This window comes from Malus sylvestris, chromosome 15 (assembly GCF_916048215.2).
Source record: "Malus sylvestris chromosome 15, drMalSylv7.2, whole genome shotgun sequence".
NCBI lineage: Eukaryota > Viridiplantae > Streptophyta > Magnoliopsida > Rosales > Rosaceae > Malus > Malus sylvestris.
In genome coordinates, this window is record NC_062274.1 from 47,151,342 (window position 1) to 47,170,540 (window position 19,199).

At 35.9% G+C, this 19,199-nt stretch overlaps 2 protein-coding genes across 5 annotated transcripts; both read left to right on the top strand.

Annotated features, from left to right (window-relative positions):
- Positions 1-1,474: 1,474 nt before the first annotated feature.
- On the top strand, positions 1,475-11,615 carry LOC126603153 (kinesin-like protein KIN-4C). 2 transcript variants are annotated; one of them, XM_050269902.1, is made up of 28 exons: positions 1,475-1,656; positions 1,797-1,991; positions 2,196-2,342; positions 2,435-2,587; positions 3,018-3,268; positions 3,518-3,696; positions 3,847-3,971; positions 4,401-4,437; positions 4,534-4,625; positions 4,713-4,829; positions 4,926-5,039; positions 5,114-5,197; positions 5,543-5,750; positions 6,348-6,460; positions 6,831-6,929; positions 7,006-7,119; positions 7,193-7,309; positions 7,399-7,479; positions 7,998-8,069; positions 8,145-8,226; positions 8,315-8,346; positions 8,725-8,810; positions 9,067-9,138; positions 9,242-9,469; positions 9,639-9,771; positions 10,003-10,089; positions 10,246-10,815; positions 10,983-11,615. In XM_050269902.1, exons 2-28 carry the CDS (start codon positions 1,881-1,883, stop codon positions 11,310-11,312), a joined length of 3,834 nt encoding a protein of 1,277 aa, XP_050125859.1. In that variant the 5' UTR covers positions 1,475-1,656; positions 1,797-1,880; the 3' UTR covers positions 11,313-11,615. The 2 variants fall into 2 exon arrangements, with proteins under 2 accessions (XP_050125859.1, XP_050125858.1); XM_050269901.1 differs by having other exon boundaries at positions 1,476-1,656; positions 8,145-8,238.
- Positions 11,616-13,353: 1,738 nt separating this feature from the next.
- LOC126603162 (kinesin-like protein KIN-4C) lies at positions 13,354-18,105 on the top strand. 3 transcript variants are annotated; one of them, XM_050269918.1, is made up of 13 exons: positions 13,354-13,601; positions 13,865-13,981; positions 14,062-14,178; positions 14,268-14,348; positions 14,568-14,639; positions 14,756-14,849; positions 14,943-14,974; positions 15,235-15,308; positions 16,273-16,335; positions 16,438-16,582; positions 16,794-17,243; positions 17,571-17,585; positions 17,713-18,105. In XM_050269918.1, the coding sequence occupies exons 1-13, from the start codon at positions 13,497-13,499 to the stop codon at positions 17,833-17,835; spliced, it is 1,488 nt and encodes a 495-aa protein (XP_050125875.1). In that variant the 5' UTR covers positions 13,354-13,496; the 3' UTR covers positions 17,836-18,105. The 3 variants fall into 3 exon arrangements, with proteins under 3 accessions (XP_050125875.1, XP_050125877.1, XP_050125878.1); XM_050269920.1 differs by having other exon boundaries at positions 14,756-14,846; XM_050269921.1 differs by lacking the exon at positions 17,571-17,585.
- The last annotated feature ends 1,094 nt before the right edge of the window (positions 18,106-19,199 follow it).

Consider the following 19,199-nt stretch of genomic DNA (forward strand, 5'->3'; position numbering starts at 1 on the left):
TTTGAAATTTTTATTTATTTATTTATTCTTTTCAAAAAAATATAAAATATTTTAAATGGGCTGGGTGCCAGCGCATTTTGTAGGGATGGAGATCTTTTGTGCCAACGAATTTTTAGACTGGGTGCCAACACATATTTTTAGGGGTGGAGATGCTTTGGTTTATTATTGTTCACTGAAATCTATTACTGTTCACTTGAGTAGATAAATCGCTGGGTGCTGGCGCAAAGTCTTTAGGGTGGAATTGCTTTAAGAATACTGTATTCTAAACAATTTTCGTAACCCAAGAATACTAAACAAATATTATATTACCTTTATTGGTAACAGTTAAAAATATCGTCCGTAAACTATTATTTTAATTATTGGAATGGTATAATGACTTAAAAAATTAAAATACGGAAATGTATGATGAATGTACCTATAATGGTGTTTAATTGTCAAAAAAAAGAAAATTATAATTTTTTTTTTAATTTTCAAGTTGTTAAAAAACATGTAGACGGGTGAAAGGTGTAATGGTAAAAAAAAGAAAGATAAATGGGTTGAAAAGGGTAAATGGGTAAACGGGTATTAAATGGTTACGGTTAAATGAGTATGCGGTTATGGATATGGTTAGCCATTTATAAATGGTTATGGGTATGAGTATAATATTTTAGGTAATTACTGAACGGGTAAATGATTATGCGGGTATGAGCATAAACGGTTATGAGTAAATAACCGCGGTTACCCCTCGGCCATAACCGTTACCCATCCCTAAATGAAGGTGGGTGTGGAGGAAGTTCTCAATATTATAATTATTTTTAATGTTTAATTTATTCTTTTATTGTTTAAAGTTATTTTTAATGAATTTATTCTTTTAGTGTTTAATTTATTTTTTAAAATATTTTCTTTTTCTAATATTTTGTTGTTGTTGTTTAAATAATTAGTTATAGAGATAAAGTTGTCAATTTATTAGCAGAATTTTGACTAAGGGGTTATATGTAAGTAAATTGAAATTTAAGAAAATATTAGTGTAATATCTCAAACGTAAGAGAATTTTGTAATGTTATTTACCCGAATAAAATTGCAAAATTGACGTGAAAATAGTGTAGGCCGTTCAGATAGATAGACAGGCAACCGAATGCTTTTTCACAGCAAACACAACCGTGTGATTCAAATTCAAACAGATACAACTGTTTGATTTAATCTGAAATACTCCAGATTAAAAATTAAACTAGTTGTTGGGGTGTCCATCAAAACTCAAAAGTTGACTTGAAGCAAAGAAGAGCGGTTGGCCCAACTCAAACCCACACACACCCTTTCCCCCGCCACCACCCGTTACAGTGGGCCAGCCTGTCCCGGATCACTTCCATTTAAACCCCGCTAATGATAATAGTTACCGTTCGCTACCTCACGCGCTGGTCACGTGACCCCCGATAGTTTTTGAATTCCTACTTGTCCGCCTTCTCTAAAACCCGCTTTAATTCAACCCCAATCGCCCGCTTTCAAAATTTCCTCTCTCTCTCTCTCTCTCTCTCTCTCTCTCTCTCTCTCTCTCTCTCTCTCTCTCTCTCTCTCTCTCTCTCTCTCTCCTCCCACCGCACAACGCATTCAAAAACCAAAAACGAACGAGATTGGAAGGCAGGAAGGAAGCAAATCCCACTTTTCGTCCGCCTCCTTCAGGTAAAGCTACTCCCAGATCCGTTTTCATCTCCCCTTCCTCTTTTCTATTGCTATCAATCTCAATTCGTATCGGATTTTTTTTATCTTCTGTTGATTTTTGTTTGATGATTTTTAATGCGGTGGTGTTTGATTGTGATTAGGGATTCGATTTTTCAATCTGGAGGCGTGGCGGAGGATTTAGGATTTTTTGATTTGGGATCGAGGGGTTTTCGCATTAGGTCGAGATGGATAGTTCGGAATGTGTTCAAGTGGCTGTCAATGTGAGGCCCTTGATTACCTCCGAGCTTCTGGTAGGCTGCACAGATTGCATTTCCGTCGTTCCCGGTGAACCCCAGGTAATTTCTTCTCAATTTTTTAGGTTAAACTTTGGGTTCTTGGTTTTTCGAATGTCAAATGCGTCCATTTAGCTGCTTACTGTTACTTTTACTTGATTTTTGAAGTGTAAGATAATATATGTGTAATGCATGTTCAATTTTTTTTGATAATTGAAATATGAATGTGTTTGTAACGAATGATTTATGATTGGGATATGTGAACAGGTGCAAATTGGGACACATTCATTCACATATGATTATGTGTATGGTAGCTCCGGACTTCCTTCCAATGCGGTGTATGACGATTGTGTTGCTCCGCTTGTTGATGCCCTTTTCCATGGATACAATGCGACTGTACTCGCTTATGGACAGGTATAATGTTTATGAAAACTGTTGTTGGGTTTGTTTTACTTCATGTTTGAGCTAAAACAAAGTAGCCACATTGAATTCGTTTAATATTGCAGACGGGTTCCGGTAAGACATATACAATGGGGACTAACTATACTGGAGAAGGAAGTAATGGTGGAATAATACCCAAAGTGATGGAAAGTATATTTAAGAAAGTGGAGACAACGAAAGATAACACGGAGTTTTTGATCAGGGTATCATTTATTGAGGTATGAAGATTCCCATTAGTTCATTAATAGTAGGATGTTTAGCCAAAATGGTTCCTAAGATTTGCATAACTCCTCACTTTGGTCCCTGAGATTTGAAATCAATAAAAGTAGTCCATGAGTTTGTCCACCAGCAATCGTTTTGGTCATTCCAAGAAAAATTTCCATTAAATAAGGTTAAAATGACAAAAATACCCTCAATTTTTGTCAAATCATTTGGCCCATTGTTTATTAAATTGAGGGCATTTTTGTTATTTTGATCCTTATTTAGTATAATTTTTCATGGAATGACCAAAATGATTGCTGGTGGACAAACTTAGGGACCACTTCTATTGATTTCAAATTTCAATGACCATTTTGCCTAAAAAGCCTTAATAGTATTTCTCTTTAAATTATTAAGTTATATGTTGATATTGAATGTGTATTATGGCAGATATTTAAGGAGGAAGTGTTTGATTTGCTTGACCCAAATTCATCATCACTCCACAAAAACGAAGGGGCAGCACCTGCAAAGCCTGTCCCAGCAAGAGTGCCTATACAAATTAGAGAAACAGTGAATGGAGGGATAACTCTTGCTGGTGTCACTGAGGCAGAGGTTAGAACAAAAGAAGAGATGGCATCATATCTCACTCGTGGATCATTATCTCGTGCTACTGGGAGCACCAATATGAACAGCCAGTCAAGGTGCGATGCCTGCGCTTTCTATTAGTTAGGATTAGATGGTTTTATAGTAAGTAATATGTGTAATTTTTTTTTTCTGAATAAAGATACTTTCTTTTCAGGGTGTTTTGAACTCTATATCTGTTTTAGTTATGATTTGATTTTGTAGTAGCATAATTATGTTACAATTTTAGTTGTTCTTACTTTAAGGCTGAATTCATACCGGATGAACTAACATATTATCCTTTATATTTTCTTCCTCTCACATTGCAGCCGTTCACATGCAATATTTACAATAACTATGGAGCAGAAGAGGATAGCTCACTCTCTGAATGGAGCAAATAATGATGATATTGGTGATGATATCTTATGCGCCAAGCTCCATTTAGTGGATTTAGCAGGGTCTGAGCGGGCAAAACGGACAGGTGCTGACGGAATGCGGTTGAAAGAAGGTAATTACGAAGTACTTTATATGGAATCTTTCTCATAGGGTTGTATGAAAATAACATTTTTATTTATTGCTTTAACTGCATTAGCCTTTGATTGTTTTTTTCCCATTTAGTTTGAATTGGCTACTACTTATATATTTTACCTTTTATTAGGCATTCATATCAACAAGGGTTTACTTGCTCTTGGCAATGTGATAAGTGCCTTGGGAGATGAAAAGAAGCGGAAAGAAGGCGGCCATGTTCCATATCGTGATAGCAAATTAACACGTTTGTTACAGGCATGCAAATCACTTAATTTCCTTTGAATTCTTTTGATACATGTTATGACAGCTTGTAAATTAGAGACGTATTTTCTGTCTTCAATACATTTATGTTCAGATGTATTTATCATCATGTTTAATTTAGATAAGGAGAAAAAAGTAGCAACGCAAAGAAGCATGTGAAGAATTTTAATTCCCTTTGACCACTTAAACTACCATTTGAGGTTATAGATTGTCTTATAGGAAATGATATGTATATCATAATTTATTTAGCATTTGACTCCTGATCTCTTGAAGTGTTAATGTACATAATAATATAATTTAATTTGATTTAAAAAAAATATAATTGGTTATTTTCCAAATCGAAGTCTTCACTCACTGTAAATAAATAAAAGGAAAGATGCCTTAGTTCTGTTTCTGACTAATCTTCGCAATGTGTATTTTTAGGATTCACTCGGAGGAAATAGTAAGACAGTGATGATTGGTATGTTGATTTTTCTTGTTAGAGTAAAGCTTCATTTAAGATAATCATTTCAAATTATCCAATACTAATTTTGCTAAAATTATTGTCTTTACCTAGCTTGTGTTAGTCCAGCTGACACAAATGCTGAAGAGACGTTGAATACTTTGAAATATGCTAATCGTGCTCGCAACATCCAGAATAAGGCAGTTGTAAGTTTTTGTGCAATAATATGATTTAGTTAAGGTTTTTTGCTTTTTGTCTTCTACTGATCTTCTCTTTTGTTCTTGATTGTGTAGGTCAATCGTGATCCCATGGCAGCTCAGTTGCAAACAATGAGAAGCCAGATTGAACAGTTACAGACTGAACTTTTATTTTATCGTGGCGATGCTAGTGCACCATATGAGGAACTTCAGGTATATGATTGACAAGTGGCAATAACAATCGCTCTTTCTCAGTGAGATTATGTGTTTATTGCTTTCAGACTTTTCATTGACCTTCAACTTTTTTAGATCCTGAAGCACAAAGTATCGTTACTCGAAGAAAGCAATATGGAATTGCGTCACGAGCTTCAAGAACGTCGAGTTTCATGTGAACATCTAAAGCAACGTGCTTTTGAGGCTCAGGTTTCTATAAATAGTTATAAAGTTATGTCATTGTTCAATCTCGTATGGGGATTCACTAATATTCAATATTTTAGGTTGAAAAAGATAAACTGGCCATGATAATTGAATCAGCACGAAATGGTAAACCTTGGGATGAGATTGACTCGAATTCAGTTCAGGTTGGTATATAGTGGTTTTTTTTCGTTTTTTGAATTTTATCTTTCATTACTTGGTAGTATGCACTTGGTGCGATGGCAAGTGCCTTCGCCCATGAGCGGTAGGTCTCGGGTTCGAGACTTGGGAGCAGCCTCTCCATAAATGGGGGTAAGGCTAGCCGACATTCACCTCTCCCAGACCCTGCGTAAAGCGGGAGCCTTGTGCACTGGGTACGACCATTACTTGGTAGTATGCATTTGTTTTTTCTTTTTGTATAGGCATTCGTTTTCTTTTTCATGTTCCACAATTTTTTTTCTCCTCAATAATCAAGAATCGGAACTCTGACATGGCTTTTAAACTCTTTGCAGGATTATGACTTGCTAAAAGGTTATGTGTCAAAAATTCAGGAGTTAGAAGGGGAATTATTGTGCTTGAAAAACTCAAACAACTCAAAGCACAAGAGATTTGTTGAGTGTGCTGAGTCAGATGATGACAGCTTTCGCACTAAGAATATATTATTCCCCTCTATCAATGAATATTCATCTGATTATGATACTAAAGCTGGGGATATTTCAGGTAGAAAAAAAATCTTTATCTTTTGCCTTTTTATTTTTGGTTATTATACTTGTTTGATTTGGTTGTACATTCTAAGTTCATCTAACACCAAGCTTTGTTCATGAGTACTGTTTCATTTACAACTATTTGTCAGTTTTTCATTTTTTATTCGTATGTTTTTTTTGTTCTCAGTGTATAAAGAAAAAATTTGTCTTCTTTGCTGGCATGTATTTCAAGCTGTGGATTGCTTGTGGGTTGGATTGACAAATAATTTTGGGTTCCTGTAATTGAAACTAGTAATGTCTATGTAAATGTGAGACAATTTATACCAAGTAAGAGGATTTTTGAGGATTCTATGGGGGAGGAAACAAAGGGCTTGTGGGATTGAGTTTCATACATGGCATCATTGTGTGCTTCGATTTTCTTGATATCCCCTTGTTTCTCATTCATGCCAATTGTAAGCTTCTTTTAATGTTTCATGTTATATAGCTGTGTTGTATTGTTATATTTTTGTTATGTTTTAGCAGCTGGTAGGTTAGCTGTTGTTTTAGTGTTCTCTATACTTGTTCCATTGTTATTATCCTAATAAAATTTTTATGTTTCCATATAATTTACTAGTTGACGAGATTGAAGATCACGAAAAGGAGCAAAAGGAGCAAGAATTTTCTTCTCTTCAAGAAAAATTTGACAGGGAGCTCAAAGAATTGGACAAAGCTCTTGAACAGAAGGAGGTAAGGTTTCTTAAGTTTTGATTAAAGTGTTAGAATTATCTTTGTTGCGCTATTTCAGTTGGATAACTTCAATCCTTTGAGATGTTAAAGCGATTTATTGTTGAGCTTCCATCCTTTCCTTTTGGATTACTTCTTTGAAATAGATTTTGGAGGATCCATAAAGTTGAAGAAACCTTTCCCTAAATATTATTTTGAATGACATGCTAACTGTTGCCAACTGTTTTTTCTTAAAGAAGTCTATTTAACTTTCAAGAGTATTTCTTTACATCCTACTATTGTCTAAGTTATGCTTGTTTGTTTTCTATTGGTGTGGGTGTTTCATCATTTTGCATTATTTTATTCTAATTTAGTTACTTTTGACTTGTTCAAGGCTGAAATGAAGCGGTTTACTACTTCTGATACCTCGGTTCTTAAACTACATTATGAGAAGAAAGTTCAGGAGTTAGAGCATGAAAAGAAAACACTGCAGGTTTGTTTTCTTTTTTCAATACTTGTGGTCTGTTCAAAGGTCTGGCTTATAAATTCTGCCCATTCTGGTTCTGCAGAAAGAGATTGAGGAGTTGAGACACAATCTTTCAAATATATCATCTACTTCTGACGATGGTGCTCAAAAGTTGAAGGAAGATTATCTACACAAGTTGAATGTCCTTGAAGGGCAGGTGAGTTCAAATGCCTTAACCTTTTGATGGAAATTTCATGTCTTGGGCAGCCGGGCTGAATTTTGCTTTGCAGGTTTCTGAGCTCAAAAAGAAGCAAGATGCTCAAGCTCAACTCTTGAGACAAAAACAAAAAAGTGATGAGGCTGCGAAGCGACTTCAGGATGAAATACAGAGAATAAAGACTCAAAAGGTGCTATTTGCTAAGAATGTGCCTATTGATGCAAAAAGATACTAGTAACGTTTTGTTTTCAATATTAAATGCAATCTTTTATTTCTTAGGTTCAACTGCAACACAAGATCAAACAAGAGTCTGAGCAGTTTAGATTATGGAAAGCATCACGAGAAAAAGAAGTTCTTCAGGTATATAAAATTTTTATATAGCTTGCATCTATCTGACTTCTGGTGGTGTATAGCCAAATCATGCTGGTCATATGCTCATCATGTGAATGATCTTGGAATCTGCAAGTGTGTCAGTGATGGTGCTTTGTAGAATACTGTTTACAGATCATGATATGGAAAACACATTTTATTATTATTTGATTTTCGAAGGCAACCGTGATCTAGAAATCACATTTTAGATAAATTTATAAATTATCTAAAGTTCATTTTATCTTTTGAAGTGTTATTTATTCATTTTCATATATTTTGGGTTGGCAGAAATCTACCCTTTCTGATGAATAACATGAATTCTCCTTTTTCGGACCAAAAAAAAAAAAAAACATGTGTTCCTTTTTTGTGTTAACAATTATAAGATGCTATGTATAGTCTGTAGTGTAGTTTACTGCATGACTATGAAGTCTTCTCTTTTATCTTCACCATCTATTTTTGAAACTGGAGAGTTAACGAAATCTTCCTTTTTGTTTTTTGCCAATTATCAGCTTAAGAAAGAGGGGAGGAGGAATGAGTATGAAATGCATAAACTATTAGCTTTGAATCAGAGGCAAAAAATGGTAAGAAAATGCTTGCTAGGATGTGCTTCCTTCATTTATAGAAAGATATTCACTCTTTTCTACATGTAATGTCAGGTTTTGCAACGGAAGACAGAAGAAGCTTCTATGGCCACAAAAAGGCTAAAAGAGCTTTTAGAATCGCGAAAGACTTCTTCACGTGAAATTTCTGGTCATGCAATATACCTTATTTGTTTCTATTTTCTTGTCATTATAATGTATTAACAATTTATTACAACTCTATGCAGGAGCTGGCAGTGGACATGGTCCTGGAGTTCAGGTACTTGTCACTCTATTAAGTATCTAATGAGAAAGAAAAGAGTCATTTATCAGAAGGATTTTTTTGTTTGCATGATATGGAGATGGATAATGTTGTAGATCTGTACACAAATTGATAGTGTCACATCATCTATGCCATATTGGACGAGGCCCATGTGTTTCATGTCGCTTGATAATGAAACTTCAGCTTCAGTTGCTTTGAAATTTTTACTAAGCTATTTAGAGAAGAATTTTCCTGTGTTCTTATAATGTGGAAACTGTAAGGCTTGTGAGAGGGTTAAAATTTGCTTTTCAGTCCATTTCACAGCTTGTAACTTCTTAGTTTATCTGTTTATGTACTGGTATGTATTTATCCTGTATGTAATTTTTCTGTATACAGGCTTTGATGCAGGCAATTGAACATGAGCTTGAAGTCACAGTTCGGGTGCATGAAGTACGTTCTGAGTATGAGCGTCAAATGGAAGAGTAAGTCTTTCCATTCTAGGAGACTACTTTATAAATCTACTTATATGGTCTATGAGATTCATAGAGTTGACTAACTTGAAAAGGATGCCATGCCTAATATTAAGTTGAAATGTTGTATTTAGTTATGCCAAGAATCATATTCAATGCTGGCTGTTTTTTCCCTTGAAATCTTTTGTACCTGTTTGTTAGATTGTGTAGAGATTCTATCTGAGTCACAATTCTGCAGAATCAGTTTCACTAACTCTTGGAATTTCAGGCGGGCTAGGATGGCCAAGGAGGTTGCAAAGCTAAAAGAAGAAGCAGAAATGCTAAAACGAACTAATTTCAGGTGAGCTTTTTTTGCAGATGAATATTCTATTTGAACAAATTTTCTTTATTTTTTTGTGCTAACTTGACATACATAGCCCTCTTTTGAATTGTGCCAATTGTAGCGATTACCCTGAATCTATGTCTCCTGGTGCAAGAAATTCGAGGATTTATGCACTTGAAAACATGCTTGCTACTTCATCTAGCACCCTGGTTTCTATGGCATCACAATTATCAGAAGCAGAAGAGCGCGAGCGGGGTTTTACTGGGAGGGCACGCTGGAACCAAGTTCGGTCTCTTGCTGATGCAAAAAATGTGATGAATCATTTGTTCAATTTAGCTTCTTCCTCCAGGTAATAGGTTATACTCAGGTCAAAGATTTTCCCGGAATAGAAATATTTCTTCTAATTTATGTTTGAAAGAAAAACCTCTAGTGTGTGCATGTCAGCGTAATTGATTTTACCTTCAATAGTTACTTTGGAATGCCGCTGAAAAAAAAGAAATGTTTCCTTGACTTTCAAGGTGCTTGTTGCGAGATAAAGAAGTTGCATACAGAGAGAGGGATTTGGAAATAAGAGATTTGAAGGAAAAAGTTGTAAGCTTGAGTCGTTTCCTTAGAAAATCAGAGATGCAGAGGTCTGAACTTGTTCATCAGGTAAAGTCTTAGATTAGATTATGTTGTTGCCAGTGTGAAACCATGATATTCTATCTTCCTTTCGTTATTCGACTGACTCCTGGTATTCATCCTTGAGTAGTGGTCTCCTTTCTCTAAATTCTTAAATTTTATGGACAGATTTGCTTTTCTGAATAATGTTTCTGATTTCTAGCTTTTAGAGTCTTCATTTTTCTTTTATATTTTAGTCTGATTATTCTTTGCTTGCAACAGAATGCAGCCTTGAAGAAATTTGCCATGAACTGTTCCAAGGATGCGGACCTAAACAATGGTGGACACAAGTACGATTTGCGCAAACTGGTAAGTGAGGGTGACATTCTCTTTTGCAAGTTCCTCATGCTGGTTGATACTATGTTTTCTTTATTGTTTTGTTTTAAAATACTTGTTGCTATTTCCTGATTACAATTGACTTATAATTGTTAATCTTTATATGACTGATGTGTTTTGTGAATCTAGGAAAACCGGGCATCGTTTATCTGGGAGGATATGGATACGTCTGATTCAGAAAAATCTGAAGCGGAGGAGGATGGCGACTGGGTGATGTCAGGAAAACGACCATCTAAAAAGAGAAAATCCAAAAGTGGAAGTTCAAGTGGGGGAGGATATAATGAGTCAGAAATTAAGAATGTTGGAGGCTTCAAATTAGATGCTTCAGGTGAGGGGATTGTGTCTGTGAAGAAAAGTGAATCAGGCGTATGCTGCTCTTGCAGCAAAAGCTCCTCATGCAAAACTAGCAAATGCGAATGCCGGTCTTCCAGAGGCACTTGTGGGTCATCATGTGGCTGCGCGGCTGCAAAGTGTTCAAATAGAGAATCAGCTTCACTTGTGGCGCAAGAATCTGCACCCGCGGAGGTGTCTGAAGTGATTAGAAACGAGATAGGGACTGATGAAGAAGAGAAGAATCAGATTCTTGTTACTCATGGTGCAAGGTTGCTTCAGAATGCATTAGCTGATAACTCTAGCGAGACAACTGATGATGGTGATGAACCAAGAAGGAAGGCTCTTTCCGAAATTGGAAATACGTTGGTATACTTTAGTCTCGCCTGATAGACTTATTTAGAGGGATTGTCTAATCGAATTGCTTTTCACTCTTCCCTTATCATCTGTGCAAAGTCTTTAGGGGTTAGAATTTAATTATTTCACAATTCTCAGACTTATTTTGGCTTACATTTTGATGGTTTTATCAACTGAAGGTCAAATCCAACGCACCAAAGCCTAACCAGAGAAAGAAGTGGCGAAAATCCACAATTCAACTTGTTACAAATGCTCCGCCTCCCCCGCAGCCAGAAGTTGCTGAAGCACCTCGAAGGCCAGATAACAAAGGACATGAGGCAAGCATCCCTATGAAGCTACCAAGGGCCATGCGATCAGTTGCTGCGTCAAACATTGGCAACCCATTTAGAGAAAGGAATGCCGAAAAACCTGAACAATCGGGTGCCAACAAGGAAGCTGGAATTCCTGCGGCACCAACAAGTCCTCTCCGGCAGAAGAGAACAACAGATGAGAAGGAAAACCACCTTTGAACTTGGTTGCCTCTCTCTCATTGGCATTGTCTTATACCAGAAGTTTGAAGCAGGTCGTCATAGCGATGTAGGATTTGAGGTGGCCGCCTATGAGGATTTATCGATCCGGAGCCCTGATTTGTGTTTGATTGTTGAAGATAGAAGAGATGTAGGTGGTTTGGCCTTTGTTGGCTCTGTTGCTTAGACGGTGTTGCTCAGGACTCAGGAGTGTTGATATTGTTAGTTCTCTATCCACCATTTTTAATGGCATTTTGTAGATACACTCAGAGCACACCAATGAGATTAACATGGTTTTCCATTAAATCAGGCACGGAACTGTGCAGAGGACTAATCATCTGGGGGAAGTAATTAATGAAAACATATACGGCTGATTTGGAAGTGCTTTTAAAATGATTGAAAGTGCTTTTACTGAAAATGATTTTGGTTTCCAAAAGGACTTTAAGTGTTTTTTTTGAAAGAAGCACTATATATGTGTTTATTGTAGGAAACATTAAGTACTTTTTCCAGGATCTTGGATTTTAAAAGATTGGTTTAAAAAACATTTCCACAAAAAGCATTTTTAGTTATTTTACAAGCTCTTCCAAACAAGCTCATAATATAGCACCCAAAAATGCAATATTCAAATAATGGAAGTTTTTGCTATTCAGTACTACGGTCTGGTGGTATTTCCCTTCACTTGTGAGTGAGAGGTCTTAGGTTTGCGTATCGTGGATGACGAATTTGGTACTAAATTAGGTTGTCTATAATATGGCATAGCTGAACTCCCCCTTCCCCTTAATGTAAAATATATCGTTGTACTAAAAAAATAAATAATGAAAGTTTTTTTAATGGTGTGAGCATCAAAATTGCAAGCGGGAGAACATACTGCTCTAAACTCTAGACAATCATTCTCTATAACTCTTGCTTGTTTTACATTAATGTTGAAAATAAAAAGTTTTTGATGAAATTATACACCACTTTTCCTTAATTATTTTAATTAAAATAAAGAAAAAGAAAAGGGAATTGTTATGAGCACTCCAAAATCCTTATTCCACACTTCAAGCTTTTTATATTAGTAAAGAAAAATATACTTGTAAGGAGTATAGAATGAGATTTTTGGAGTGTCAATAGTACTCCTCAAAGAAAATCATGGGTTTCATGAAGTTTATAGTTTTCTCCCGGACATCATAATTCAAATTACATTTATCTAAATTTCGAGAGAAATTTCAACTTGGTGTAGAAGGGGGAGGACATTACTCTCACAAATGTTGCCGGTTTACCAAAAAAAAAAAAAAAAATTAGGGTGGTTTGGTAACACAAATTAGCAATCTTTTAAAGTTTGACTTGCATGAATTGAAAACTTTGTTTACTTTTTGGATAAGATACTAGTTTAGGGCTGGACATTCTAAAAATTAACAACTGTACACACTTTATGCATGTACTTATTAAAATTTTGAAAATAGAATTTACAAAGAGAGATATAAAATGGTTGCTAAAGATTTTGGTAACGAACTTCAAACGATTTTTCGTAACTGAATAGGTTGTTCATATCTTTAGCAACTGTTTTTGAATAACTATTTCGTCACTAGAGTTTATTTTATTTGGGTGAAAAATGTGAAAGAAAAAATGGAGGCAAGTGATATAGTTAAATGGCCTTGAGCATTTGAAAAAAAAGGTAAATTTTTTTTATATTTAATTTACTACATTGCCCATAACTTTTGTCTTGATTATTTTTCTTTAGTTTTATTGATAAAATTAATTCAATTTTTTCACGCTTTTTTAATTTTCATAGCATATATATATATATATATATTTTTTTTTTTTTAACAAAAGAATATTTTGTTAATGGTAAGTTTAAATTAAAAAAAATGACACGACACGGCTTGCTCACGAATTCACATCTCATTTCAATTTTTTTTTTCAATTTGAATTTTTTAGTTTTAAAGAAAAATAATGATGAGTCAACGTTCACTTAACTCACACGTGGCAGATTTGAATGAGAGGTTTCCCTCTTTTATTTTTTTAATTATTACAGGGTATATTGGTGGGTCCTCGTCCGTCCCTCCTCTTCTTCTTCAGCGCACATTAACACTTTTACTCCACTGCAGCCTTCGGATCCGATCCTTACCCACACTCGGACTCGCCGATTAGGGTTTCAAATTTCCCAATTTTCCGGCAAATTGATCGGATAGTTGAAGCCATAAGATGAAGAAAGGCAACCGCCGCGCAAAGCAAACCGTCGACGCACCCACCACCGATGATTACGAGAAGAAATTTCAACAATTGGAGCTTGAAAATCAAGCATATCAGGTCGCTCCTTCACTTTCTATTTTTGTTTCCTGTATTTGTTTTGTTGTGATTTTTAGGGAGCCTGTTTGGTTGCCGAGAAATGTTTGTGAAAAGAAAAGAAAATTGGAATCCTAGATTTGATTTTGTTCGTTTGAATTGCATTTTGCAAAAGTGAATATATGTAATTGAATCGATCCGGCAACCAATTTTCGTTTAGATTCTGATTTGTTCAGTTTATAATGTACGAAAATCTATTAATTTTGATTTCTGGTTTCGATTGGCAGAAGGAGGTTGAGGAGCTGAGATTCAAGCTTGCAAATGGTTCATCCACTTCTTGTGAGAGCAGTGCTCAGAAGCTCAGAGAGGAATACATTCAAAAGCTGACTTTCCTTGAGGATCAGGTGGATTTTATGCTCGGAGTTGTGACGAGGTGTTCAATAATGGTTTTGCATGTTCTATATCTATAATTTCATTTTCGCAGGTTGCGGTGTTAACGAAGAAGCTAGATGCTCAATCTCAACTCTCTGTCCTAAGAAGAAGGGGCGATGAGCCCACAAAACAGTTGCATTTCGAGATTCAGAGGTTGAAAGCTCAGAAGGTGACATTTTGTTAGTTACTACGAGGCTTTATTGCATGAATTTTTTTAAATTTTGTGCTTTCAATATTAGCGAATTTTGTGCTGTTTAGGTTCAACTGCAATGTAAAATGAAGTTAGAGTCTGTGCAGTTCAGATTGCAAAGGGCTTCACTGGAAAAAGAAGTTCTTCAGGTACATGTTTCTCCCTAACGTATTAACATAGCACATTTGACATAAAACATTTTTGGCACTATAACTTTTGGTCTATATATGTGTGTGTGTGTGTGTGTGTGTGTATATCTACTAGCTAAGTCTGCTTAGTATGTGTGGAAAAGTGTTGACTAGTTTATCCGGAACTTATATTATATCAAGGTATTTGAAATCCTTTTGGATATCTTTATGCATCAACAGCTCAAAAAAGAGAGTAGGAAGAATAAACATGGGATGCTTAAGCTATTGGACTCCAACCAAAGACTAAAGACGGTAAATTTGTATTTGTTTTATATAAGATCCTATAGATGAACAGCTTGATGGAAATGTATCCGGTAGTTACAAATTGTGTAGAATCAATTCTCTTAGTGTTGGTCTTTCTGCTTCAGGTTTTGCATCGGAAGAATATGGAAGCATTCATGGCCACTAAACGGCTCAGACAACTGTTAGAATCTCGCAAGGCTTTGTCACACAAAAAAGGTGGTCAGAACAGAAACCTTGAGAGTTGGCTTACATTTATGTTGAATTTGTATAGTAGTTAGCTTTCCCCCTCATTTTGGTTTACAAATCATGTAGGTGCTAGAAATGGGAAGATTGCAGCAATTCAGGTATTTCATAACCAAACAATGAATTGTTGAATATGTGCTTGTCTGTGCATGTGTGTGTTTTTGGTGGGTTTGCTCCTTCATGTATACTTGTAAACTGATTCATTAGTTTAATTGCTGTATATTTGTATCACATGTACTCTGAATTGGAAATGGCATTCCCTTCATTTCATCTTCAAAGATGAAAAGTATCTTAGGACTTCATTCTAACACAATCATATCAGTACTCTTGAGTCTTGACACAATTTAAACAACTTGTGCAGGGTATTGAGCATGAGTTTGAAGAAACGGAAGAATTACACAAACTATGTGCTCAGTATGAACGTCAAATAGAGGAGTGAGTCCCAAAGATTTGTTGAAACCTCTGTCTTCGGATTGCAATCATTTGTCCATTTATTCTATAATCTCTTTAAATATGAAAACTGCTGCTAGAAACTGTATACTTATGTATGCATATCGCATACAGTATTTTGCTCACTTATATTTTCAAGGTACGCTTTTAGAGAGCTTAGGCACAAAAGATTTAACAATATTTTGTAGAACCATATATCATGTTTTGATGCAATCATTAGCTTGCAGAGAATCTCTATAGTCTTCAGGAATCTAACTAAAAGAACATGATTGGCATTTCATTCTAGACTCACAGGACAATAAATCTTTCCATTGAAATTGTTGATCCAAATTTCTCTTATCTGTTATAAGTGGGTTAGACTGGCGGATCCTTTTAAATTCTGCTACATCTAATCAAGTGTCAAACACCGAGTAAATCCATCTGGCATACTACTTGATTGAATTTTGCCACTGCAATGAAAGATAAAACTTACTGAGTACTACATTCTTGAGGGACTGATACCTTATCAATGGTCAAAACTATTTTCTTTATGCAAAACTCTAGAAATAAATCGATAATAAGTTCAGAAATTTAAATATATTAGATGAGAAGTACATATATCCGGGATAACATCATGGATGAAAGTAATCCCAAGTTAATATAGGGGAACAAACTTTCTCAAACCAGAGTTGAGAATAACTCAGATAATAATTGGAGTTCAATAATCCATCACTAAAATGAAGTTTTTGAAAACTAAATTTTGCATTCCTTTGTTAAATTTTTCTTCAAACCTCTTAAGGTGTACTACGTGTTCCATGATATAGTATGCATGACTGATTTACGTAATTGTTGTGTTTTATTCTAATACTTGTTGGAATTTATTTGAATGATTTGCTTAAGAGTTCTCACGGGACAAAATTTCCAAAACAACGAAATTATGAAAGTCATCTTTCTCATTTTGGATTTGTAGGATGGCTGAGGAAGCTGCAAACCTTAAGGATGAAGCAGAAGCACATCAGCAAGAAAAGTCGAGGTCAGAAGTTTTGCTTCTGAACTCTGTTCCTGCAAGGTTGTTGTAAACTATTCCTATGTATTTTGCTTCTGAAACGTGCCCCTTTCCCCCTGCCATCTTAAGGTGCACATGCCAGGAGCAAGAGGTTGACTGCTTGGAGAAGGATTTAGGTATAACAGATCTGAAGGAACAATTCGTTAGTCTCAGTAGTTTGGTTGGACAACTAAGACTGAACAAGGCTGAGCTTGATATTGGAAATAAGTCACAGGTTAGTGCACTTAAATGCGGATCCATGTTTCGTGTTGTTGATTTTTGAACTAAAGTTCATCTTCGTTCTGGAGCTTGAATCATGTAGTGGTTTGAGGAAAACTGAATTAGTTGCATTGTTCTTAATGAAATACAACTATATGACCCGATTAGAAATACAAACCATGATTTCCTGTATTCTCACACCTTCAGTTATGATATCTGATAATCAGGGGACTGTGAGTCAACATTCCATTTCTGTTGGGAGTAACAGTTACAAGTTAGTGGACGACAACACCTCCTCTGCATCGGAAAACTTGAATGTTGCAAAAGTTAAAACTGCATCAACATTGTGCTGCTCATGCAGTAAGAGTTCTTTGTGCAAGACGATGAAATGCAGATGTCGATCCACGGGTGGCAGCTGTGGCGTATCATGTGGCTGTGTAGCCTCTAAGTGCAGCAATAGAGAACTAACAGTCCAAATCAAGTTGGATGAGTCGCCACAATCAGAGACAGCTGATGGCATTTGGAATGGTTCAGATGCAACTGAAGCGGAGAAGGGTAGCACAGTGGCTTCCGAGGGTGCAATGCTGCTCCAGAATGCTCTAGTTCAGAAGCCTGCAGAGTTGAATGATGATCTTGGGCCAAGAAAGAAACCATTATCTGATATTGGGAACCTACTGGTATGCTTCATTATCATTTTTGAACCCCGCTTTATTTTTCTTAAAGAACTATAATGTTTTGCGAAGAGGTCGCACTTAGTGCGATGGCAAGTGCCTTCGCCCATGAGCGGTAGGTCTCGGGTTCGAGACTTGGGAGCAGCCTCTCCATAAATGGGGGTAAGGCTAGTCGACATTCACCTCTCCCAGACCCTGCGTAAAGCGGGAGCCTTGTGCACTGGGTACGACCTTTTAACTATAATGTTTTGCGAGTACTTTGTTCTCCGCGCTCTAATAAATTTTCTTACCCTTATATGGGACCGTCTGCGTTTCTATTTGACAAACTTTCAGAAATGTGTTTTTAAGGTACCTCTGACTCCTCCTAATTGCCATTGGCATTCAAAATATACTCTATTGCTTGCAGGGATTTATCCCTTGCATCATTTTATTACGTCTTCCCTTGCTCTCTGACTGCTAATTTTAAACCCTATAGGCGAATGCAGACGGTGCAAAACCCGCGCCAAAGAAAAAGGGACGAAAGCCAGCGATACGACTTGTTACTGTAAACGCCGAAGGCAAAAAAGCAGCAGATGATGCAATGCAAGAAGAAGGTTGACATAGAGAAAAGTTTTAGTTGGAGCGAGATGAATTTTTCGTGATGAAAGAGAAGTGCTGCAGTGAGACACTTATGGAGAAAGAAAGCCACTGTAGTGTGAGGCATTGGTTAAGAAACAGAATCACTGTGTTTTACTTGATAAACAATTTCCCGATCCATGATAAGATTTGGAGACGCATATAATTGATAGAAAATCGGATTCTACGATACAAAATGGAGCTGTATTTTATTTGGATTTCGAATTGAAATCTAGTTAATTTTCTATTTGATTATCCTTGTAGCATAAATTTATGCAAATTTCATCGTTGTACGCGTGATTTACCAAGCGAGAACCAAAACGGGTACGAAAATTTGTTGCATTTGGAATTTGGAACTGGTGGATTCAGTGAGTACGAAAAATGCAAACATCTCTCTTAAAGTGTGTACAATTTTTGCAATATGTCAAGATCCCGAGGATCAGATTGCAAAAATTGTGAAAATTAATATAAGAGCAAGTACTACGGTATAGTGGTATTCCTCTTCACTTGTAAGTGAGAGGTCTTAGGTTTGATTCTCACCAAAGATGAATTTGAACCACAATATTGCTAACCCATTGTGAGGATAAGCTCACTCCCCTCTCCTTAATGTCGATAATGTCGTTTGTTAAAGAAAAAAGTAAAAATTTTGGGAGAAATGAAGGATGACAAGGAGATACACGCTAGAGAGAGAAATGTACAAAGAAAATGCATGCAAATACCAAAACAACAAATTATATTAAGTTGTTGTCACTTTCAAGTTTTAACGGGTAAGCTGTCAAATTTCATCCTGAATTTTACTTTATGTAGGAAGCCAAACCAATAAAACTGTTATGAAGCGAAACAAACGAGTTATATTCTATGAATCCAACTAACGATTCCACAAAGAACACAAGAAGATCAAGTTAGGTCCTGGTCCCGCTTTGTCCCGTCATCAATTAATTATTGACCATACAATAAACTTAAAAAATGTAAAATTTAGTCGAATTTGAAAATATTGTGGTAGATTCGAACGGACGGAAACTTTATGGCACATCAATCTGACTGGATTATTGTCTGATTGAACGTAAAGAAGCTGATCGTAAGAGGGTCATATCCTGAGATCGGATCCTTTCCTTTCCGTTCTCGGTGACACGTTGGTTTCAGATTGTTCTGGAAGACAGCTTTGGATCCCATTCGGATTCAAGTTGTGAGGATCTTAAGGATTCTCATATCCTAATCGTTTTGAATTTATTTATTCAAAATTAAACATAAATAATACTTAACGAAAATTTATTATATAATATACGATGAATAACCACAATGTAAAATTCTCTAGGAAGACTAGGATTCCTACAAAGAGAATCTCTA